Source organism: Elaeis guineensis, chromosome 1 (genome assembly GCF_000442705.2).
Source record: "Elaeis guineensis isolate ETL-2024a chromosome 1, EG11, whole genome shotgun sequence".
In the NCBI taxonomy this organism is placed as follows: Eukaryota; Viridiplantae; Streptophyta; class Magnoliopsida; order Arecales; family Arecaceae; genus Elaeis; species Elaeis guineensis.
This window is the reverse complement of record NC_025993.2, coordinates 151421042-151447285: the sequence shown is the minus strand read 5'-3', so window position 1 is coordinate 151447285 and position 26244 is coordinate 151421042. Positions and strand designations below refer to the sequence as shown.

The 26244-nt window shown below is 34.9% G+C and overlaps 1 protein-coding gene across 1 annotated transcript; it reads left to right on the top strand.

The window, feature by feature from the left end:
- The first annotated feature begins 2556 nt into the window (after positions 1-2556).
- Positions 2557-7524, top strand: LOC105033436 (uncharacterized). The gene is made up of 2 exons (XM_073243876.1): positions 2557-2860; positions 6953-7524. The coding sequence occupies exons 1-2, from the start codon at positions 2690-2692 to the stop codon at positions 7316-7318; spliced, it is 537 nt and encodes a 178-aa protein (XP_073099977.1). The 5' UTR covers positions 2557-2689; the 3' UTR covers positions 7319-7524.
- The last annotated feature ends 18720 nt before the right edge of the window (positions 7525-26244 follow it).

The following is a 26244-nucleotide window of genomic DNA, read 5'->3' as shown; positions in this document are numbered from 1 at the left end:
CCCTTAGCCGCAACAGTAGCATGCCAAGTAAAGTGACCACCCTTACAACTGTAGGGTACCTCTCGTCCATATATTAATCTATGATAAAAATAAGAAAAAGAACATCTTCGGTCAGTCTACAGACTCTTTCTTGATTAGAAGACTATGTTGTCGTATAGAAGGAAGGGCATCATTAGTTCCATTTTGGTTGTGATTTAAAAAAGACTCTGATTTATATAGAAAGAGACTATCCTTCCAATGTGAGATATTTTTTAAAGGATAAAATCATAAAGCCCATGAGCCAAAGTGGATAATATTTTACGTATCCAATCATGAACCCTTAACCATAATAATAGTGATGTAGCTACCCTGCATACACCATAGCATAATACGAGGGGAACAAAGTACATGCTACACTGACCAACTAATGATTAAAGTTACCTTTACATGCTCCCCAGTATATGTAACTTGCTCTACTTCGTGTTTCCAAAGAAGTGTACATAGTACTTTCACATGTATTAGGGTCCAATGGCACCTACCGGCAGCTCCTAGTGCTTCACATGCACTCACTTTATGCTTGTTGGCATTTTATCCAGTTTGAGGCATGAGAGAAACTTTGCCTCCCAACCCTCATGCATCCCACATGCTCTACCTCTCTCTTGTAAACCATATTGCCACCGTTGTTTAGGTTCAAAACCTTACTTGATCCAATGCAAGATCTCCTTAAGCTCTCTATCATTGCAAAGCCATGGCTGACCAGTGTACTCGATTGTCCCTAGAAATTAATAAAAGCTACAAAGATGGACATGATTCTGGTATAGGAATCATCATTGTGAGCAATCATCACTGTGGTCCTGGGCCTTCCAAGGGGCACCACCCGCTGGGCTCCTTTTTTTTTTTTTTCCCTGTTCATGATACTGTCTTTGCCTCAAGGATCTCGTTTTCCGAGCCTTTACATTATCGCTTTTAGGACCATGGATCAATTATAATAAGTTACACCGACCTTTCTTAGAGGCCCAAATGAAGCCCAATAAATCCTGAAAAAGGAGGAACTTGGGATCGCTTTCGAGGTGAAAGTTTATGGTCCGGCCGAGAGTGGCCAGAAATGAACAGAGAAAAGGGCCAAATTCATTTCTTGTTGGGCTAGATGTGGATCAGAATTCGGCTCAGTTCGATTTCCATTGTTAAACCATGGGCCTAGCCTAGAAGCCTGTTTCTTAATGTGCATTTTTTTTGACGAATGTGCCAACTTATCAAATTGGCACAGCCTTTGGCTACAATAGTATTTCAATTCATTACCAAAAAAATTATAATATTTGAGTTACTGGATAATACTGGTTCTCGGTTCAAGTGAAACTAGTTTGATCATTCAGATTACATCTTTATAATACTACCTTACCATACTTGTTGAATGAGTATTAAATATTACCGCACTTCACAAGCATTTTTCACCAAATTCCAGAGTTAGAGGATGGATGATTTATATTTTTGACTTTCCTTATTGGATATGTGACTCTAGTGACTCTTTGAACTCTTCAATTCTTTCAGATTTTTTATGTGACTTTCTTGGATTTTTCTTCTATCTTTCATACATCATAGGCCCACAATATCAATCAATATAACAAGGTGCTTCACAAAATTATCCTCCATTTGCATTGTAAGGGCTATGTGTATGTGTGTTATTTTAAATTCCCTTTATAAACTTATGTTAAAATGATTGTAGAGGAGTGCCAAGTCATTGATCATTATGAAGGATTGTGTGCGTGTGGCATGCCCTGCAAAGTATAGCTCCATCGATGCTTGATCACACACATAAAATCAAAAGTATTTGCTAGAATCCTTTATAGGCAAGAGTAAAGTGCCGATCCCTAAAATTAATTATTCTAAATGAAACATTAAATAAGATAAATTTATGATTGCTAACATAGTGGTGAATTAGCATTTTACTATATTATAGTTATGGTACTTCTATCTTTTACATGTAAATCAAGTTTTTCATAAAATATCAAAAAGAAGAGAGAAAAAATAGTCAAAACTCTTATTAGAATCTGAAAGTGAGACTCTCACAAAAATGAGAACCCTAGATACCCGATATATTCTATGATTGTTGGAAACAAGATACATCATACCATAATGGATCGGATGGTACAAAATTTACCATATCGTACCATATAAATTCAGTATCAATACACAATATAGAAGACATATCAATATTGGATATTTGCTAAATCAGCCTCCACATCAGACAAATCAATATAATAAGAGAATGGCATTGATATGGAGCTTGGTGCTTAGATTACATATCTAGGTCAGAAACACAATTACCTTTACAAGTAATATTGATCGCCTACCAGGGTTTAATCCATTCTCTTTTTGTCTATAATAAAAGGACGAGAAGTAAAATGGAAAAGATTAATTCCAGAAGCATCTATTCATTAGTATGTTGATCCTGTCTGAAAGATATTTTGCGAATTGGTGTCCACATGACACGTGGATTCTGCTGGTAAAAAAAGAGAATATATAAAAAAAAAATTCAAAATGTTAAAAAAAGGGAAACTGAATTAAAGAAGGAACGGAGGAAGAATTTACTAGAATCCTCCAATCGATCCAGAGGTGATGGGGTTTTAGGAGGAGGAGCGAGGGGATGGTTTCGCGTTCTACGAATATGAAAACCTGAGCAGATACTAAAAGAAAAAACCAATCAAAAACGATGGATGCTATGGATACCGACACGAGCGATCACCGGGATATGGAGGGGGAGGACGCCGGCGACGGGCCGGCCGGCGGCCATCGCCGCGATGCCCACGAGAGCGCGTGGAATCTACTCGTCTTGGCGCGCCAGCTCATCAACCAGGGGAAGCCCTCTCTCGCTCTCCAAACCGTAAGCTCTCCTCTCTAGTTATAAATCATTCATTTTTCGTCTAAGAAGTCGAAAAGAACGAATCTTTGTTATCTTTCAACCTGTTTGTTTACTTTGTTTATTATTTTATTCATTCTCGTTATCTTATTTCTGGTATGGCACTAATCCTTCTTTGTGGCAGCAGCTTAAATCAACGAATTTATAGTCTTTTTGTTTATTTTGAACCATATATCCTTTACTCATGATTTGTATATAATGGCATTGCTTAATCTCGTGAGAGGGGTTGGGGGTATTAAAAATTTAGATGAAATCATCGCGAGACTAGTTCTTTTGGAAGATGTTTTTGAGATGGCATTTGATTTGTTTGGTTGCAATTTGATGAATTCCACCTAGCGCAAACCGTATTGGGTAACAAACAGAAATTTTAACTATGTGCTCAAAGGAAGAGAGATGAATTACCAGTATATATATATAAAGATAGAGAGAGAGAGTAAAGAATAGGGTTGAATGCAGGTTAATTAATGTATTTCTTAACGGATACAATTTTGTTCTTGTCATGGAACGGATGTCTCGGTTTTGGTTGGAGGTTTTGTAGAAAAGAAAGGTTGGAAAAATAGATCTCTGACTGGAAGTCTTGCAATGGGATTTAAGGATGTAAATTGTGATGATAGACAGGGCTGTAAGTGAAAAGGTGAAAATCATAAGTTGCACAAGGTGGAGCTAAGCTTATGGATGGTGGTTGCGGTTGTTAGGTAGAGGTGTCAAGCTAGATTCTTGGAGAATGCCATGACACTGGTGATTCCTGGATTAATTTTTTCCCATTGTTGTGGATTTTCTTAGGTTCATCAAACCATCTCAATATGATGGTTGGGATCTCTCAAAGGAGAATTAAGACTGCATAGTCAGGTGGGATCTTATATTGTATGTTGTAGAGTGCGGGCATGAAGCTTCTCTCCTGTTCAGAAATAATTCAGTCATCTGATTTTCTTGAAAGTTAGCATCGAGTTGTTACTGATGTGGAGATACACTTTTAGTTTTACTTGGTTCTCTCGTGCACCTGGAAATTGAGGGAGGAGTAGATAATTATTGAGTAAATAGGAGGCGCTTAGGCTATTGAATAAGAGAATGTAGTGAAGTACTAAAGGAGAGAATTTGTTTTATGATGAAAGCTAGAGTCTGGCTGTATGATGCAGTCTGTCTCAAAGATTTACATGTAGCAACACCTGGAACTTGAGAAGGTTTTAAAGCTTCACATGACAAAATATTTGATTTCATATAGGCACAAATGGTTGAAATGAGATTATGCAGCTAGTCTCCTTCAAAGCAAAGGGGCAAGATGTTCTTGGGCCTAGAGTAGGATATATATAAGGACTTGAAGGCTGTAATGGAGGATTTCTTTCATTGAACAAGTGGTCGGACTGAGAGTATGCAACTTGTCTTTAGAGAGAGATCTATCCATTATGCTGGTAGTCTTGGGCCTTTCTTAATTTTGCTTTACATGTTACCTAGTTCAACAAAAATCAAAATTTTCTTTAAGATAATATTTAAGTAAATAATTGCGTCCCAAATTTAGTTAGCAAAATAGTCCTCCCATTGCTATGTCAAGGCCCAATCAACATTTTCATTTCTTGATGTTCAACCTGGATCCTTGTGGCTGTGTTCTCCTCAAAAGGCAAATTGTTTTCCATAATGAGTGAACAATGTTGCTGGGAGATGACGAGCAGGAGCAAGATGTTAGAACTTTGACCTCAGGCAAGGGGCATTGCTTCTTAAGTCTGAAGACAATTTTAAGCAAGGTGGGCTGCTCTACAATACCCTGATGGAGCAATATCATTTCCCTTGTTAATGTGCATGGACTTGGATACAAAAGACAAGTGCTGATATGTGTTGATTTGTTGGTAATCCTAAAAAATTTCTGATGAACTCGTACACAAGGGGCAGGCCAATATCCATTTCTAAGTTTTAGGTGCAGGTTCTTTGGGGTGAACAAAAGGATTCAGGTAATGGAGCTTCTTGCTATCATAATTAACACAAATTCAGATTTGATTGCCCCTATCTAATAAATCATGTTGTGTCAAGAACTTGCACCCATGATTTGTCTGCTAAGGTCAAGGAGCTTGCTACTTTTGAAATAAAAGCAGAAAAGTAAAGAGACATTGTCTAATTAAATTAGAAAAGGAACTAGAACCAACTAGCCTATCACTATCATTTCAGCATTATCAAAAACATTTCATGTGCTGGATTTGTAGGACTTGCAGCTGAAAGCTGATCTCATGCCCATCCAACATGTCAGATGGAGAAGTAAATAATTGCAAAGGGATTGGAGCAGCCTTGATGCCCTAACTGGTCATGTGTATGTGGCCTCAGGATAACAGCGCTGTCTAGGCATTTAATCAGATACAAAGGAAGAAACTGTTGGTATGCAGATTTGGGAAGGCTATTTTGCTAAAATATACTGGATAAGGGTATCTAGTTAAACATTCAAACATTTTTTTATTTTGAAAAGAAGGTCATATTTTGGAATTGAAACCTTGGATTCCTTTTGGGATATGTGTGAGTTTTCATCTCTTGTCCTTTATTTCGTCTAGTTTCATTTTATTCTTGAAGAACAAGACACCTTGTAATACTGAAGAATGAAATGAATTTACAATATGATCCCAATTTTTATTAAGTTAACCAAGCTCAGGAAATATACTTCATTAAAATTTTCCTACAAAATGGGCATTATGCATGTATTGGGGCTCTTTGAAGGAGTAGCACATAGATCGAGACCTGTTCCTCTGTTATAGAGGAGGTCATTATAGAGGCCCATGGTATTATGGTAAAGTGTGTTCCCTATAATATGCAGGCCATCAAGGACATCAAAAAAAACTTGTACCGCAGCATACTAGAGGATGGTGTATCAGGGGCAGAGCTAGGTTTTTATATCTGGAGGGCCAAAAATATCAAGAATACAAACATTAATTGGTGCTGATCCAATAAGAAAAGAATTAATTAGATTTACATTTTGTAACCTAATTACGTATTTTTCCCACATTTCATAGTTTCTCATATTATAGCTTGCAGATCTGAATAATGTAAAGGAATTTCACACAATTATCAATAGATTAATAATCGAAAAAACCATTATAATTCCATTTTTTTTTACCTAAAGGCATATGTGACTGGTGAGATAATTTTTCTAACTATATATGACATCAGTATCATGTTAAATAAAAGTGATAAGTTGATGGTTCTATATTAGTGCCATAGAGAGAGCTTTATGTGATTTACTTAAAAAAAGGGGTATTAGATGGATGGTTGTGATCCCATCAATCATTATTATTTGGAGTAATTGTATAGTTACTGAAAGAAAATTGTAGAAGATGCTGGACATATCTCACATATAATAGAGAGAGAGAGAGAGGGGGGGGGGTGCACTTGGAGTCATGTTAGGAGTAATGTAGAAATTTAGGACTGAACTCAGAGGTAAGTTCTTTATTTGAACTAGATGAGATTACAATTGCCAGAAGTTTAGGGAATTGAGATGATGTTTATTAGGCAATATCTTAAAGAGGGGCCAATTCTTTGGAGAGAAAACATAGGGAGGCTGCCATATACTAGTGAATGAGTTTAGGAGGGTCACATTTCAACCAAGGAATTTCAAAACCTCCCCACGAAGTCCCAAAATAAAAAATAAAACAATTAAAAAAAAAAACTCTCATAATTTTAATGCCATGCAGGTGGGTATTCATTTTAGATATGTTTTAGTGAAACAAGTTGGAACATTATGTTTGGTTGTTGATACATTCAATCTCTCAGTTTAACCCCAGAATGCTTCTTACAGATTGTAAAAGTTATACATAAATAAGCTCAATTTTAGGGCAGGCTGTTAAAATAGAAATCCAGGGGAACATAGCTGATGTTAGTAGCTGTTGAATCGATCCCTTCAGAAACTCGAGTGATTCTTTTAGACAGTAGAGACGAAAGCAAGGCTACGTTTTATGATTGTACAGGATGACATAATTTGGGGGGCAATTTCTTTATGTTTAATTATGAGTATTTTGCCTTTCTTAATTTAACTGCCTAGTTGTAAAGGTTCCTCTCAAATTCTGACTGCAAAATTGGGAACAGGTATTGGCAGCCATGAGAGCTGAAGGTGGAGAACAAGCTGTCTTCCATACTCTAAACCGTGCACGTGCACTCTACAGGAACAAAATGCAAGCTAATGCTGCTGTGGATGAACTGGCCTCCTTGTTTGCGGAATGTGTTATAGCTGAAGCACAGCCTGTAGGATCTGAGCCACCACAGCCTCATGCAGCTGTTCCTTCTACTCTTCTTGATGCTAATGACACCTCCATACTTGCGATGACTGGGAGGAAGCAGATTATGTTAAATGCCTTTGCAGATGGAAGCAGCTTTGTCTGTTTGCAGTGTGGAGGCCTTGTCAGCAATCTACGCAAGGAGGAACATCTGGCATACTGGTGTAGTCAGGTCTGATCTCAATTACATGGGTTTCTTGCTTTTCTGTTGTTATTTTTGTGCATGTATCATCATCATCACTGGTGGCAGCATCACCATAATCATATAAACAATGATTGGTGTTATTTGCGGAATTGCCTGGTCCATATTCCAGATTGTCTGAAACACATGGCACTATTAGTGGATCGATCATGATATAGAAGTGGGGTAGACTGTTGGATACTTTTGTTTTCTGCTGAAAAATTTGTAGCATGCTTGATGCTTGCATGTGTTATACTGTATAAAACAGCAATAGACACCAGCTGGATTCTCCAGCTAATTGAGTATGTTCTGACACTAAAGGAAGACTTCTTGGTCCATAGTCTTGTCAAGACTGCAATTTGTGCTAATGAACCTGGAGGGGGCTCATTGCTTCACTGAGATAGAATTTCTTATGGCTGTCAAGGTGAAAACAGCATTTAAACTACTTCTCAGTTCAATTTCAATCTACTAAGAAATCATGCATAAACTTTATCAAGATCGCGTGGTTTGGAATTTTCCCAACAATCACCTTTTTTTAAGAGGCACAAACATCAGATAGTGAATGAAGCTCTTGTGGAGCAGCAGTCCTTCATAGGCTAATAGGCATAGTGCTGACAAAATTCTCCAGCTTTGAATCATTGTTTGACTCCAATTTCTAGGGTGCTGTTTTACAGCTTGATCACTACATGGGTGGTTAAAAATCATCTTCTTGCCTTTAGGCTGGGTTTCAATTAACCTGTTAGATGAACATTGACGTGTTTCTACCGAACTGAGCCTGCTAGAGCTGCACATGGGAGTGACGAACTCATTCAGTTCATACAATGGTGGCTGCCACTGTGGTTGTAATTGTTGGAGATATCCTGATTCATTATCCATCTCTTTGTGAATTACACCTGAAATTTGTGGTGGTTTTACAGAATTCTCTAAGGTTCTGATTATATGTGGTTGGATTTGGTTTCTTCAGTCAATGTTCCATGAGTTTGGTTGCTTTGGCTCTTAGAATGGAGTATGTTTTCTTGTGTTGGTTTTTATTTGTCTTGGCTAGTTGGATACTTTTAATTGGGCTTGGACTTCCTGATGTGGTAACAAAATTTGAAAAAGCAAAGTAGGGTTCCGTTGAGTGTTATCCTTGTACTGGAAGGATGAACTGGGTCTGCATGATTGCATTAAAGGAACCTGTTTTTGGGTTGAGGAGTTAAGGATGAAAGGTTATTTCAGTTATATATCAAGTAGCTTTTTGATAATTAGGCCAAGGCTTGTTGGGCTATTGTCAAAGGATTAAAATTAATTTTTGCTGGCTATCTACATATTTGATTCATGTGACAGACCAAGGAAAGGAGGTTTAGTTGATTGCTATGACTCCACCGGTTTACAATATCTTCTTGATTAGTTCCAGACATAGACATGCATATTTGGGTCAAAAGAGTAGTCGATGGATGGCTGTAATCCTGGATGGAGCTATACATAAATGAAAAGTATTATCATGTGCAAGAGTGTAATTGAAGTGGTGTGACCATACAAATTCTCAAAAGGCTAATTCTCAGTGGCACTTAGGTTTCTCAAGTGTGAAATGCGTGTTTGAGACCATAAGTGGCAAATCGAAGATAGGAACATGTTTAGAAAGATCAGGAAAATGTTACATCAAATCCTTGATGAAGCTCTTAACAGGGATGCATATTGTATCAGACAGTAATGATGATTGCTGACAAACCAAGATAATGGTGTTTGTTTTGTCGAGCAAATAAAAATCTTCCCTTAATCTAAATTTTACTGTTGGATTTTTATGTGATTTTCTTCTATTGTTCTTTGGAATTTTTGTCATTTCTTTTGTAGGTTTTGTCTTTTGGGCCTCTTATCATTTTTCTGGGATTTCGAGAATACTCCTGTTCCATCCTGAAAATTATAACATTTTTGCTAAAAAGAATTGGTGGGTGCAAAAAGAAAAAATTAAAGTTTGATTGGTGTGGCAGAAGGGACGTATAGGTCAAGGAATTATCAAAAGACTCTGTTTGCATAGGCTGATCAAAAGACTCTGTGTTTTGCATAGGTCAAGGAACTATTATGTGTTAAGCTTTTTTTCCGAAGCATACTTCTAATGTGGAGCCACGAATTTTTGTCAGACAATATATCTGCCACAAAGCTGTGGTGTAGGTTATTCATAAGATAATTCACGAAAAATGGCACTTAATCCATTCCCCTTAATGTTCAATTTCTTGGATCAAAATTATGCTTGGTTTGGTGATTTTATTGAAATATGAAAAACCAGGAGAAATTGAAGGAGCATCAGTACAATCTTGTGTGTTTTCATCTTCTCTTTTTTCTGGGACAAATTCTTGCCTGTGGTGTTTCGCAACTTTGTTGATTTTCTGGTGTTTGGTCTTAAATTTGTCGCAGATATTTCTAACATTTTTGTTTCTGGAGTTCAGTCTATTGTACAACTTGGGAGTTTAGAAGTCTGCAGAAAGCCTATTGTGGAGTTGCAACCACTATTTTATACATACGAAAATAAAACAAACATATGTTGATCTAATGATGAGGAAAATTTTGACATAGAAATCATTACTTCTCTAAAGATTTTTGTAGCTACACATTTGCTGCTCGCATTTGAACTTGTAGACACTTCTCAAAACAACACTCGGACATTAGGAAATGTTGGAGATGTCTGATACCACTTTCATAGGATTTTTTTTAATACTGCACGTCGTAGCAGGAAAAAATAAAAAATAAAATAAAAATAATCAAATATATGAATAAATCAAAAAAAAAATTTTGTTTCTACGAGAAATGCAAATTTCACTATGAAAAAAGAGAAAAAATTACAAGAGAAGATCACATCTTTAATTTTTGTACATCCAATTTCTTCCTTATAAGAAGCTCTTTCTTAGAAAAATCCATCTGAATCCCTAAAGCGATCGCTGTCCGCTGCCTGATAGTCTGTCTGAAACATTCTGCTCCTGCTCTCTGTCGGCGCTTCGCCTCTACTGTTCTGGATCTTCTGCCGAACAACCAAAGTCGCGCACCGCTCTTTGTTCATCCACAGAGCCTCTTAAAAGTCCCAAAACTCAGGCTATATCAGAATTAAACTCCTGATTGGACTTCTGTAGCTTCTTGGCCATTTGATTGCGCTTCAGATCGAAAACTGACTGTTGGATTGCGTCCTATCACGTCAGATCATACCTCTGATCTTCCAGGGATGGCTCACAGCCATCCAATCGTGACCGCGATCATTCTAAGCCATCCGATCGTGCATCGGTCCATGAAAACCCATCATGGACCACAAGAATCAGCTCTGGAAATGCTCCGGTCCATCATGGACTGTGAGAAACCTATGAGAAACGAGCATCCGGTCCATGCACCGCCCAATCCACCATGGATCGAGATATCGATGGACACCCGTGCGCGGTCGCGTGCACCTGCTCCCATGTGTGCCGCTTGGGCTCAGGCCACGCCTGCACCAGTGCCCGCCCGGGTCCAGGCCACACGCTCGCGGTCGGACCGCATGCCACCGCGGCCTTCGCCGGCCCGCCATCGATCTTCGCCACTTCGATTTTCGTTTCATATTCTATCGAGCATATCTCCTTCATTCGATCTTCGTTTGAGCTGATCTTAGGCTCATTGGACTTCGTTCGTCATCGCGGACCTCGCTGTCGGCTCAGTGTGGATCCAATCTCGAGGTGTCAAATTCTAACAGGAAAGACATGTTTATTGAAGGTAAATAATATGATGATTCTGTTTATCTATTTGATGGTTATTCACTGTGCAGCACAAAAAGGTATGATATATAACAGATACGAGTTCAGCTATGTCAATTCAGAGGATGTCAGCTGGTTGAAATTATTTTGGTTTTACTAGAACTTGTTTGATTTGTTTGGTTGGAAGTACACTTATAGCTCTTTTTTGACTAACAAACGCCTGACAGAGGGCCACCAGCCCAAACCGATCTACTTTTTTTTTTTTTTTTTTTGGGGTACAAACTGATCTACCTATGCATTCCCATACTGTTTTCTTGGTTGGATCATTGATAAATAACCTTGAGGACTGGTTCCGGCAAACTGTATAATTTAATGAGTTATCAGCGCCGTGCGAGCATTTTCTAATATTCAGTTCTTTTGATTGCCTAATACATTTAGGAGGTAAGATTACCTAACATTTTATCATCATTCTGCTTGCATTGCATAAGAAGTGCTTTCGTTTTCCTTGCACGATTGATGAGAATTTCCTTGGGCCAATGCAATGTTCAAAGCAATGACAATAAACCTCCATTTTGCTAGCGAATTAACACCACCATAATTCTATTATTATATCAGAAAGATGATAAACCGGGGATGGCATTCTTTTGTAAGTCTAATGTCACCAAGAAGGATATCAGCTTCTCTCAATCACACGATGCGATATCAATGAGTTTAGTCACAAGTGAAATAAAGCTTACGGACACTACTGATGTAAATAGTAACACTATCTACGGTGACCCAGCCCATTTGAATTGGATCTGATCCATTTGATCGGTCTAGAACCTTCCTCTAAATTTCTCATTCTTTTCACTGGATAGAAATTTTTTGTGCACGGTGGGTAGTTTAGAAAATTCGAAGTGAAGTGCACCATTTTATGTGATTGATCTATATAACCATCACTTTCCAATGTGCATTTAATGCTTGCAATTTTATTTTTTCGTTTAAAAATTTTGTATGATAAAAATATCTTTGTTCTTTAAAAAAAATTATGACATCCTACAGTATGTTATGGCTTTCGATATGTAGGATGTCATAATATGATTTAAAAAATTATGACATCCTGTACATATTATGACATCGTACGTCAAATTATGACTTCTTGTATACAGAATGTCATAATATAGTCCAACATATCATAATATGACCTACAATATTATAATATACAAGAAATAATTTTGTCTAATTATTTTTCAACATGTATTTAATGCTTGCAGTTTTATTTTTTCATTTAAAAATTCTGAATGATGAAAATATTTTTATTTTTTAAAAAAATTATGACATTTTTTTGTATATTATGACATCCTACGTTATATCATGACATCCTATAGATAAAAATTATAATTTTTTAAATATAAAATATCATAATATGAATATAAATATCATAATTTTTTTAAAAAATAAAATTATTTTTATTATTTAAAATTTTAAATAAAAAATAAAACTATAATACCAAACGTGTATGAGAAAGAAGACTACATGGATCAACAGGACAAAATGATGCGCCCTACATCGGATTTTTGACACCGCGGGCATAAAGATTCTCTTCGCTGGAATGATTCGATGCTGAGAAGAATTCTCGGCGGCTTCTCTCACTTTATTTAAAAACCTTTTCACCCCTTTCAAGCCTCACCACCGTCAGCCATCAAATCATCGTCGGAAAACTATTCTTTTTCTTCTTCTTCTTCCGGACGCCCTTCATCTTGCCAGGCTTAGACCAGGTATGGAAACTTGATACCCTTCTATTTCTCTTTCCTAGTTATCTCCTTTCTCTAGTGAGTCGTTCGTTGTCAGCTTGATTTTTCTGAGATCGAGAAACCCCTCTCCTGTTTCGGTTTAACTTCTCTACTTTTCGTGCAGTTTATTGCTGCCAACCACTAATCTAAGAACATTCGGTTGTGCCACCATGGCCTGTATCATCGACCACAGCCACCGCTAGTGAGAAGCTCCCCTGTTTCAGGGGAAGGAGGATCACTGAATCCCTTGTTTTGCCAAAGAAGTAAGGGCAGGAGGAAAAAAAAAAAAGAAAACAAAACAAAAAAAAGGGAAAGAAGGAAAAGGAAAAAAAAAAAAAGAACGAGAGAGTTATTTCTCTCTCTTTTTATCTTCTCTCTTCCTCACTTTCTCTCTCTATTTTCTCTCTACAGATAATCTCGATTATTTCTATCACTATTGGGTTTTCTAGATCTTAAAGATAGCTCTTCTCCCAATGATTTTGATTGATCCTAAAGAAGAGGATCCTAATCCATGGTAGCTAGATGGCATATGCCAGTCCTCACCCTTGTCAAGTCAGAAATTGCTAGATTTCATCGTTAATTACATCCTAGCACCTCAGCAGAATTTTTAATTTATAATTAATCAATTAAATACTTTAGATCGAACCAATCGAAACATTAAGCGCTATGCTCCACCAATTCTATGAAAGTTTTAAAACTTAAAAATTTTATTTTCAAAATAATCATAATTAAATTTTGATAAAAATATAATTTTTGATATTAAGTTTTGAAAAAAAATCTCAGAATTAGTTGGATTCATTTGCTCGAAGATAAATAATAATCTATCTTTTTTAAATTTTTTATTTTATGTAATATTATTTTTGGCATCAAATAAATTATTAATTAATTTATATGTGATTTATGAATTTTATAAAATTATTTTTTAAAATTGATATAAAATTTTGAAGTAATATTTTTCGGACTATTACTATAATTATTTACCGATCTTATACCATATATACATATTTTGATTGGATTATAATATATATGTTATTTTGTAGAAAAATTTTGATACGTATCAGATTTGTACTCTTAGCTTGATTATGTTCTAAATTTTGTTATTAGAGGTTATGCATTGACACTCTAACTACTATTGTGCTCCTTGTTTGTTTCTGACTCTACCGCAGCACATAAATGTAGTATTTTGGTTTACACTATGAGATATAAGTGTGGCATTTTGGTCCATACTGCAAAGTAGAAGTGTAATATTTCCACCCACTCTATAGGTTATAAATATGGTTCGATTTCATACCTAGCCACAAGTATAAGTATTGTTATAGTTAAAGACCGTTGAATTAAATATAATTAGTTTTGAATCAGATTTATGATTATATATATAAATATTTAAAAAAATATTGATTTTATTGAATTTATTATTTGAAATGGAATTAATTATATCTTTATATTGATTTGTGGCAATTAATAATTGACTATTATATTTTATATTATTATATAAATTATTTAATTAAGATATTTATTACTTACCGAGCTGTCGAGTTTATTATTCGTTTTCTTTTTTTTTTTCAAATTTATATGGTTAGTTAAAGATGTAGATACAACTTTAAAAGTGAGATTAGAAGAGAAATTTGATAATATTAATATAGTTTATATTTATTTTTTATTTTATTTTATAGGATTATTAGTTAAGATTTTTTTTTGATATAAAATATTTTATGATATTATAGTTGGATTTATTAATAAATTAAATTTAAAATTTTTGTTATTTAAATTATTTTCATAATGATGTATTTGATAGTATATTGGAATGCTGGTATTCCAGCAATCCTTAGTAATCTCGAATTAAAGGTGTGACATTGTATGTTACTTTAATGCTCCTAGGAGGAAAGATCTTGCTTCATTTTCTTCTTTGCTCTTCTTCTTCTTCACGTGTCCAATCACTTTTGATGTTGGAAGTCTTGTGGATTTCTTCTGTATTTTTACCATGATCTCCGCCACAGCTTGGCAACACAAGTTCAACAATCCTTGGATCTTTAAATTTTTTGATGACTAAAAACATCACGAGGCTCAATGGAAACTGTTTACGTGCAATACAAGACAAAATATTATTAATATTAACGATAATACTTGTTAGATGCACTTCTACACAATTAAGTATGTTCTGTAATATCTAAATTAAATAAAAACCAAAAGTGACATATTTTAGAGTCTTTTTATGCATTTATTAAATTAATAAATGATAGAGGTTTTTCTTTTTGATAGAATAAATGATAGAGGTTTAAAGATATGCAACCACAGTTAGCTTGGTATATATTTTTAAAACATTGAGATCAATTGAAATTTGATTTGTATTATTTAAAACAAATCACCACCAGCCCCGCGTACGGAACACCCGGCTTCGATTGTCGGTTTCTGCTAAGCTCAAGCAGACCGCAAGCCCACAGAAACTAGGCCTAGTCCAACTTGCTCACACTTCTATTCTAGTGTTCGGTGATCCCAATAAGATAACTAAAATAGTGTTAGATCACTAATAATTTTTATCATGAGATATTTGATCTCTAATGATTTAAGATCATCATGTTTGATGTACTATCTTCCACTAATTAAAAATCTCTAGATATTCATGAATAATATGTTTAGTATTGCATAAAAATTCAAGATCACTGATCTTATAATATCAAAATTATCTTCATAAATTATATAAAAATATATTTATTTTTATAAAATTAATATTTTAATTATACTTATAAATATATTATTATTTTAATAATAATATTTATTTTGATTAGAAAAATAAGATAAATGAAAGTAATCTATTAAACAATTTCATAATATAAATATAAAGTAAAATAATATATTTTAATTTTAATTTTAAAAATAATTTAATAATATGGCAATAATATAACTAATAATATATTATAATATCATATATCAAAAATATTATATATATAATATCAATATAATATAATAGATATAATAATTATATAATATACTAATCGTATATTGTATATCAATTTTTTTTATCAAATAATGTTATTTTTATCTCCAAATTTTAGTCCAAAATTATCCTAAAGTGATTTTGAATATCCGAGCCCAAATAAAGATTGCATAAAAAAAGGATGATTTAAAATATTGTCATATAAAACCATCGTAGTGTAACTAAATGCACATCAGTGCCATCCATGTGATCCTTAATCTTGAGATCATCGTCCCATACCAAATATTTTTTCTATCGGCAAATGTGAAGTTGCTTAGTATAACCTCTCTATACATGAGGGCAAGAGGCACATATTTGATGTCCTCCCTTTTATGTGGGCAATGAGTTCGTCAGATAACCAATTATTTCATTTATATGCTTCTCTAGAGATGGAGGACACCTCAAACAATCTTTGCTTAGTTGCCTTCGTTACCAAAGAGACCTGCATGCACGCCTCGTCCTCACCTCCACGACTACGAAGACTAGCAACGCCATTGCTCTATCATCCGCGATGAGCTCTCCCACTTCGTCGAACTGATTGGTGTTCTATCACAACCACTCTAAGGGGTCTTGGGAATTACCCAAGTGCCAATGAGCTCTCTCTATTGGGTCTTGGGAATACATGGGACTTTGTATGCAGAAGCTTTTGCGAGCAGGAAGAAGACCGTGCACATTAACATCGATCCGAGATTGGGAAGAACAAATAGCCCCATGTGTTGATCTGTGCCGATGTGAAGCTGGTGTTGGATAGGTTAAATGCATTGCTAAAGGAGAGCGGGATCCATCAAAAACTCGACTTTTCTGCTTGGAGGAAGGAGCTAGACCATCAGAATAAGGAATACCCTTTGAGCCACAAGACTTTCAAGGACCAAATTCCTCCCCAGTAGCAATTCAGGTGCTTGATGAATTGATGAAGGGAAGGGGGGGGGGGGCATCATTAATACTAACGACAGGCAGCATCAGATGTGGGCCGCATGATATTATGCCTACAAGCAGCCTCACCGGTGGCTGTCATTTGCTAGATTGGAGGCCCATGAGCTGTTTGACGGTATGCTTCCAAAGGTTGCTTCCTCTTCTGCCCCATCCAAAAAAAAAAAAAGAAAAAAAAAATTGCTACCTAAATTGGGTCTCATACAATTCTTTCATTGGATGCTACGATGCTGCTAATGAGGTTGATATTTTTTTTTTTATTGCATGATATTTTTATCCTTTAGTTATAGTCTCTTGTAATGAAAAATGGATTCTTTTTCATTGGCTATGTTTGTACTGGCATAATATATTTGTTTGCCAAAAACAATATTTTCAACGGCTCTTTAAACAAATGCTCTATAAAAAATCCAACTCAAATATCAAATAAGATAAATTATCAAAAATAGATGAAAAAATAATATGCTTGATTCCAATTTTTATCTTTAAATAAATTAGAGAATTATCTATTCCAATTTTGATTCCAATAAAGAACCAATCACTTTAGAGGATATAACCATTCCAATTCCCATTCTAACCCACTCCGATTTTCGATTCCGATCATGAACAAGCATCCCCTTAAGATTTTTGGACCACAAACTCCAGACCGAATAGATCAACCACAATTAATTTTTTATTTTTGATTAAAATATTGAAAATTATGTCCTAAAGTCAATCGTCAGCTTATTGACGATTGTACTTTTGTATGTAAATTGTATATGAATTATAATTATTAAATATTTTTTGACTTTTTCATCACTTTGTGTACCTCTTCTTATTGAATTTTTGTGTTGTGATGAAATCCGTAGAACTATTTTAATCGATATAGGAGGATATATCGTTGAGTCTTTAAATCTGTTCGCGATCAAATGATACGCTATTGTTAGGATGATAACTATTATCAAGTACAGATCATTATGTACTATATGGGTTGGTTGTCCTCTTAATCAAAGAGTGTGAAGATACTGGTATGGCATGCAAGTGAGATGTAGGAGTACATCTCATTGAATGTAACTAAATGCGGAGCACTCTGTTGTTAAGAGCAGCTCGCGAAGGATATGGGTATAAATATCCTTCCAACCTAAGATCACCACAGTGACTTGCAAGCAACTCACTATGCTTTGGTGCCGGACTATTTGAATTTTTAATTCAATGATGAAAAATTTCTGGATACAATCAAATACTTGCAAAGTCGGTGTGTGAGTCAAGATGAAATTGACCCCTCTGGATTATAGAAGATAGTGCATTACTGTATTTCAATTTAGTAAAACCTCGATCAGAGTGATCCATATGATGGATTTGAAAAATTAAAATATAATATGGATGACTCATTCAGGGTTGACAGTTAAACACTAGATCATCTTAAGTATTTATGATCAAAGAAATAAATTATACGATAACCATATGCCAATAGATTCTTGAATGTTGATTAGAAATCATTCGGCCTATCCGAATGTTAGGTACTATCGCTAGATAGTCACTTTGATTAGTACAGAAATTTGTTCCTATGCTACCGACTTAGGTTTGAATCTATTGGATCACACTTAAAAAATTTTTTTGACTAATCAGATGACTGATTAACGATTGAAAATCGTTCAAGGATATAATTGTCAATTCGATTGATGATTAACCTTGTACAAAAGTTACAATAAATTAATTTACTAAGGATTAGTGAATTATAGGAGGATTAATTAGAATTAGATTACTGCTTAACTCAATTTGATTGGACAATATGATTTGGTTCAAATCTAATTAAATTAAATTCAATTAGATTTGATCCGATTAGGTTATGAGATGACCTAATCGCCAAGGATGTTTGATTCCTGATTTGATCAGGATTTGAACTCGATTAATTTCTAATCCAATTAGAATTTAATTGAGTTAGTTAAGTATCTAAATAGATTAGGTCCTGATGTCTAATTGGGTCTAACCTAATTTAATTAGGATGGAGATCTAATTAGATAAACCCTAAAGAGTCTAAACTAGGTTGGACTTTTCCCAAGCACCGACCACTTTCTCCATGCCTTCCTCTTCACGCAAATTCTGATTTTTGTGTGGAGAAATTACACGCCAAAGAGTTTTGTTGCCCACTCTCTGAGTCCCTTGGATGAGGATAACAATTGATTCAAATTTGATTTGAATTCAATTAGTAATAAGGATAAAGTTTAATTCGAATTTGATTCTAACTAAACCTAGTACTATCTTATCCTATCTCACCGCCCACCATAAAAAGTCTTCTGTTTTGTGCAACAAATGATCTGATTTTTACTGTGAGAATTATTTTCTCGGAGAGAGGGAGCGTGAACAGAAAAGGGGTGGGTCCATCTGTGCGACAGTAAGATGATATCTGATACCTCTTTAGGCATGAGGTTCTAGGCTGGGTTCCTTAGGATTTTGTCTCTAGGGCTTTGTGAGAAGAAAAGAAAAGAATCTTCTTCTATTCTTCATCTACCACCACATCCTTCTATTGTTCCATCTTTAGATCTAGAAGAGTCCAAGAGATTAGAAGGAGAAAAATCAACTATCTGTTGGCCTTTGCATGAGCTAGCACTCAAGAGAAGATGGATCAGATCGGAGCTTCGAGTGAACATCCTGTCAAGGTCGGATATTTTGTGCGGCTGCTCAGTATCAGGAAGAACTCAATACTACATCTATCAGCAGTGGCGATCATCAAACTGCGCAAAGGTAATGAGTTCTGAACTCATCTGATTAGATCTAATGATTAGATCTGATCTAGGATATCGATGTGATCGATGCAGATTTTTCTTTATTTTAGATTTTAATTGCATATAAATTCATGTCATAGATCTTTATTCGGTAATTTAGATATGATCTTATACATGTAATATAGATTAAATAATTTAATCTAACACGATTTTACTGAAAATTTTAAATTACATGCACAGAACTATTCAGTTTTTCTTTAAATAGTATCAGAGCTTCAGTATGGTATGACATGATTTTATATGCTTTTAAATCTGATTTTAATCACAATATGAAATGCTTATGATCTAATTTTGATTAGATCTGGTATGATTTAAATTAGATCTAAATTTTCTTATATATGATATGATATGATTAGATTAGATGCCTAGTAGTATAGTAATCAGATTGAACTTTCCTGACTATCTGATCATAAAAGAAAATATGATTTAATGACCCTCTCCTTCCATTCCATGACAATCTCTTATGACATGTAGGGGTACTGTTTGTTCATGAAGATGAACCGCGAAAGGATGAAAATTTATTTTTCTGTAAAATCTAAGATCTTGAAACCCTAGGTTTGTTGTATACAATACAAACCGTAAGAAAAGTAAAATCATCTAATTTACTTGTTTAAAATTATTTTAATCATAAAAATAAAATCTAAAATCATAAAATATTTCAATGTGATCTATAAATTTATTTATGATTGATTTTATTCTTGTTTATGCTGAATTTTTCTGATCTAAAATATTATGAAACCTGCTGGCATGCTAACTGAGCTGACTCAGTCCCCTGGTTCAATCGGCTCAATGTAACTGAGCCGATCCAGTTATCTCAGGTCGAACAGTAATAGTTATTGTTCATTATCAGTTAGTCGATCAACTAACAGACTTGATCGACCCACTATAGTGAGCCGGCTCAGTCTAGGGATGAGCCGACCCAGTTTCAGAACTAAATTTTTTTTGCATAAATCGTTGTAAATTATTTACAAATTAAAATTGTTTCAAACCTAACACAAATCCATACACTTAATTGAGAATTAAGTTGAATTATTTAGATCTAGAATTATGAATTAAAGATCTAATAATATTTGCATAAAACATGAGTTCATGGATTAACTTGATCAGATCCTCTTAATTGAGTTAGACCCAGGGTTAGAATCAAAGACTAAAAATAGAGAAATTGATTAAATCAAATAAAAAATTGAATTAGATTGAATCAGAATTTTTCTAGAGCCAATACAATAGTTGTAGTTGATCGAGTCCATATCTTTGATTAGACCAAAATAGACTTTGATCTTTTACTTAGCGGTCTAACCTAAGTCTATAAATTGATCAAATTGAAACTGATTAACCAGTTGGTGCCTAAGGTAAATTTAGAAGTCTTGATCGATGGTCATTAATTGGAAGCTACTCATCTAGATTGAGTCTATAGTGAGTTAATAGCATATTTCTCCTATCGATCTCATTTATCTGACCAACATGGTGAATTACGTTTTGATCAGCTTGCTTAATGATTAGAATTTACGCATGCCAGCTAGAAAATCAGTATGACTGATTTAGGTGTTCCTAGTTCGACTCATCTGTAGTCCTCTTCATGACTTTGTGAAGTCAGTGAGAAGACTTATGACTTGTCAGCTGGACCAGCTTGTATCTAGTCTTCTTTGATCTGACTTGGTGAAGTCAGTGGAAAGATTATGATGAGCTGATCAATCTCTTTTATTTTCATAAAAATATTTAATCAAAACTTCTTAAATTATTAGATCCCTAAAAATGAAATAGTTATGATGATAACTAGATCATAGCCTCCCATTAAGTTGGGTAATAATGAGTCCAACAGTTTAGATGATCATTGGAGGTGCCACATGCCTAATGCTCATCTGGTTATTAGAATTATCATTTATAATATGATGATTCAATTGTGTCTTTCCGACGGTGGTCAGGTTGGCTGAGCCACACTCAGACTTGATCATTCGTTTGTCAGATGTATTGAGTTTTGTCATGTTAATGGTTGGACCTAATCAGGACTTGCAGAGATGGTCAAAGCCGACTGAAAAGTAATCTGAAATAAAATTAATTACTAGAAGTTGTTTGGTGAAACAATTGATTAAGAATCTACCCATAGGTGCACGAGGGTTGGCCGACCCACACTCAAATCCGTGTGCAGCTTGTGCGGATTCTAGTATCCGCTAAGGAATTAAAATAATTCCTCGAATTGGAGGTAGAAGCTATCAATTCATATAAAATAATGAAAAAAATTTTAGACTAAAGTCCATATCTTTAGACTTAATTAATTTATATACTAATTAGATTTTTTATTTTTTTTTTGTAGTTATGGCCACCATTTTGTCGCTCCTATCACTATTAGATAGTGATAAATTGACGGAGTCCAATTTTGATAGCTGATATTAAAAATTTAAGATCGTCCTGGAGCACGAGTGGATCTTATACGTGCTGATAGATCTAGCACCTGAGAAGGTAGCTCCGAATGCTTGTGATACGGTCCGAGATACTTATCAGAAGTAGTTCAACGATCGAACCATGGTGCGTTGTATTATACTGATGGCTATAAATGATGAGTTCAGCTGTAGGTTTAAGAATGCTCAGCTAGAGGATATGCTTCAAATATTGAATGAGTCCTTTGACACTCCTGACGATATTGAGAGGCACAAAATTAGTTGTGCTATCTTCAACATTCAGATGAAGAAAGAGGCATCAATAACTGATTATGTACTGTACATGATCGAGTTGATTAAGCACCTGAGAAAGCTCGATTTTTTCCTGCATGAGTAGCTGGGGAAATATGTGATTTTAAACTCTCTGCCTAAATCCTACCTTCCATTCCTTACTCATTACAGAATGACAAAGCCTGCAGTCAACTACCACAGTTTGCTGGGGTTGCTGCAAAACTTTGAGAAGGATCACCAGCTCTACAAGGAGTCGGTGAATGTGATAGGAGGGTCTTCTTCTAGATGTTGATCCTTTAAGAAAAAAAAAGAACAAAAAAATAAAAAGAAGCTACCAAGTGCTAGGGCGTCCAAGCCCAATCAGACTAAGAAACCCAAGTCCGATCAGAGTCAGGCAGAATACTTTTTCTGTAAGAAGCAAGGATATTGGAAGAAAAACTATCCTCAATATATTGCCTCCCTGGATCTGAACAGGTAGAATAAGAAAAAGAAGCAAACTGTTGCTGGATAAGGTAATTATATGACAACACCTTGTAATTTCTCTATTTTGATTCTACTATCTGGATATTAGATATCGAAAGTCCTTTTAACATATGCAATCGTTGCAGGATCTGCAGGTCAGTAGGAGATTTAAAGAAGACGAGAGATTTTTAATGTTGAAGATGGAAAATCAGTTCCAGCTCTAATGTTAGAGATTGTCAAGCTTGTATTCAAGTCTAATATAATTGTTCTTAGTGAATGTCACTTTTGTCCTTCATTTTTATTGAATATTATTTCTATTAGCCTTTTGGCCACGAACGGTTATAAGATTTCAATAAAAAAATTGTAATATCATTATAAATAATGTTACTATGATGAATGGACAATTGAACAATGAAATTTATATTTTATCACAACCTGTTAATGTAGTGTACACGTCTAGCAAATGCCCTAGAGTTGATGACGTCTCTGATATCTATCTTTGACACTATAGACTAGATCATGTTAACAAGAACAGAATAAACATGTGAACTCAAGAAAAAATTCTCGAAGTTAGTAACTATGAATTACTTTCAACCTGTAAATCCTGTCTCCTTGAAAAAATGATCAAATCACTTTTTACTGAAAAAATAAATGAACCAGTGAAGTTTTAGGTCTAGTACTTACTGATGTATGTAGACTTGTGAACATAAATGCTAGAGGTGGATATTACTACTTCATTACATTTACAAATGACCTATCGAAATATAGGCACGTCTACTTAATGATGCATAAGTCTGAATCGTTTGAAATATTCAAACAGTTCTGTAATGAGGTAGAAAAACAAACAGAGAAGAATATTAAAACTCTTCGATCTGACCGAGGAGATGAATATCTCTCCAGTGAGTTTCTAACATACCTAGAAGAAAATAGATTCTCTTGCAATGGACCTCTCTTGGAGCACCACAATATAATAGTGTGTCAGAAAAGAGAAATCAAATCTTATTGGACATGATTTGGTCCATGATGAGCTTTGCAAGTCTGTCGATCTCTTTTTGAGATATGCACTCGAGTCGGCTTGTTATTTACTGAATAAAATTTTGAATAAGTCTGTAAATAAAATACCACATGAGATATAAATAAGACGTAAGCCAGTACTTTCTCACCTAAAGATTTGGAGGTGTCCGACTTATATCAAACATTTGAAAACAGACACGCTCGGACCTAGGATTGACAAGTGTCAATTCGTAGGGTGTCCGAAAGAGACTAAGGGATATTACTTCTACCATGTTGATGAACAAAAAGTGTTCGTCAGCAATAGAACTGTCTTTTTGAAAAAAAAAATTCTTAGGAAAGGAACTGATGCTATTAAGATCAAACTTAATGAAGTTCGACTGGTAGAAAAACCGACACAATATAGTGAACCCATAGAATCAGATTTGATTAGATCAAATCTAAAACCCGTTGTAGAGATATCTTTGAGGAGATCTGATAAAGTATCATGTCAGTCGGATAGATACTATGATTTTTTGATCCAAAATGATGATCCTATTAAACTCGATGAGAATGAAGATTCAATCACCTATATAGATGCAATGCAAAGATTTGACTCCGATAAGTGACTAGAAGCCATGAAATCCGAAAAAAAATCCATGAAGATTAACGATGTATGGATATTAGTTGATCCATTTGAAGGAATAAAATCTATAGGGTGTAAGTAGATCTTTAAAAGGAAGAGAGACGTAGATGGAAGGTGGAATTTATAAAGTCCGTTTGATTTTCAAAGATTATCATCAGCATTATGGTATTGACTATGACGAGACATTTTCTCTTGTGGCAATGCTTAAGTCCATTCGGATCATGCTTGCAATAGCAGCACATCTAGATTATAAAATCTGACAAATTGATGTGAAAACTTTCCTAAATGAAGAGTTGAAAGAAGAGGTGTATATGATACAATCTAAAGATTTTACATCCACAGATGAATCTAAGGTGTGCAAGCTTCAAAAATCTATTTATGGACTGAAGCAGACATCTCGAAGTTGGAACATGCATTTTGATAAGGTGATCAGAATGTATGGCTTCATTAAAAACGAAGAAAAACCCTGCATATACAAGTACGTTAATAATTTTATTGTTGTATTCTTATTTTGTATGTAGATGACATTCTCTTAATCGAAAATGACATCCTTGCATTATAGAGAATAAATGTTTGGCTGTCATCTCAGTTCTCCATGAAAAACTTGGGAGAAGCATCCTACATCTTAAGAATGAAGATCTATAGAGATAGATCTAAGAGGTTACTTGAATTATCCCAATCCACGTATATTGATACTGTGCTGAAGCGGTTCAGTATGAAAAATTTCAAGAAAGGCTATCTTCCGATAGGCGATGAAATTTTTCTTTCGAAAAGAGATTATTCGACAACTCCTCAAAAAAAGAATATATGAATAGGATTACATATGCTTCGACAGTGGAGTTTATTATGTATGCCATGATATGTATGAGATCGGATGTAATATACTTACTAGGAGTAGTGAGCAGATACCAGTCTGATCCAGTGAGAATCACTGGAAGATCGTAAAAATCATCCTTAAGTATTTGAGAAATACTAAAGACTAATAGCTCGTTTATGGAGAATTTGACTTAAAACTTGTGGAGTTTACAGACTTCAATTTTCAGTCAGATCATGACGATAGCAAGAGCGTGTCAGGATCTGTATATATCCTGAACGACAGAGCAGTCTATTGAAAAAATTTTAAGCAACACACCATGGCCGACTCTACTTGCGAGACAAAATATATCGTGGCATCCGATACTGCGAAGGAAGCTGTGTGGTTGCGAAAGTTCATCGACAAACTCGAAGTGGCATCCTTCCTCGATGGTCCTATCTTGTTGTACTGCGACAGCATGACGTTATTGCTCAAGCGAAAGAATCAAAGTTCCATCAGCATACCAAGTATATTCTACGTCGCTATCACCTTATCCGAAAGATCATGGATCGATGTGACGTCGAATTTCAGAATATCGATGGAAAAAAGAATCTGACCAACCTATTTACTAAAGCTCTCGATGTCAAGGAGTTCGAAGATCATAAATCAAAGATGGATATACGATACTGTACCCATTGACTTTAGTTCAAGTGGGAGTTGTTGAAAATTATATCATAATATCAATTGTCAGCCTGTTGACGATTGTGCTTTTGTATATAAATTATATATAAATTATAATTAATAAATATTATCTGACTTTTTCATCACTTTGTGTACATCTTCTTGTTGAACTCTTGTGTTGTGATGAAATTTTTACAACTATTTTAATCGATATAGGAGGATATATCGTTTAGTCTTTAAACTTGTTCGCGACCAAACGATATGCTATTACTAGGACGATAGCGATTATCAAGTATAGATTATTGTGTACCATATGGGTTGGTTGTCCTCTTAATCAAGGAATGTGAAGACACTGATATGGCATGCAGATGAGATGTAAGAGTACATCTCACTGAACGTGACCAACTGCGGAACACTCTGCTGTCAAGAGTAGTTCACAAAGGATATAGATATAAGTATCCCTCCGACCTGAGATCACCACGATTACTTGCAAGCAACTTACTGTGTTTTAATGTCGGACTATCTGAATTTTTAATTCAGTGATAACAAATTTTT

What these genes read in the sequence shown, in the direction of transcription:
- LOC105033436 (XM_073243876.1), top strand. Translation starts at nt 2,690, where the DNA reads ATGGATGCTATGGATACCGACACGAGCGATCACCGGGATATGGAGGGG. An exon ending in CCTCTCTCGCTCTCCAAACC is followed by an intron (nt 2,861 to 6,952) that starts GTAAGCTCTCCT and finishes AATTGGGAACAG; the next exon opens with GTATTGGCAGCCATGAGAGC.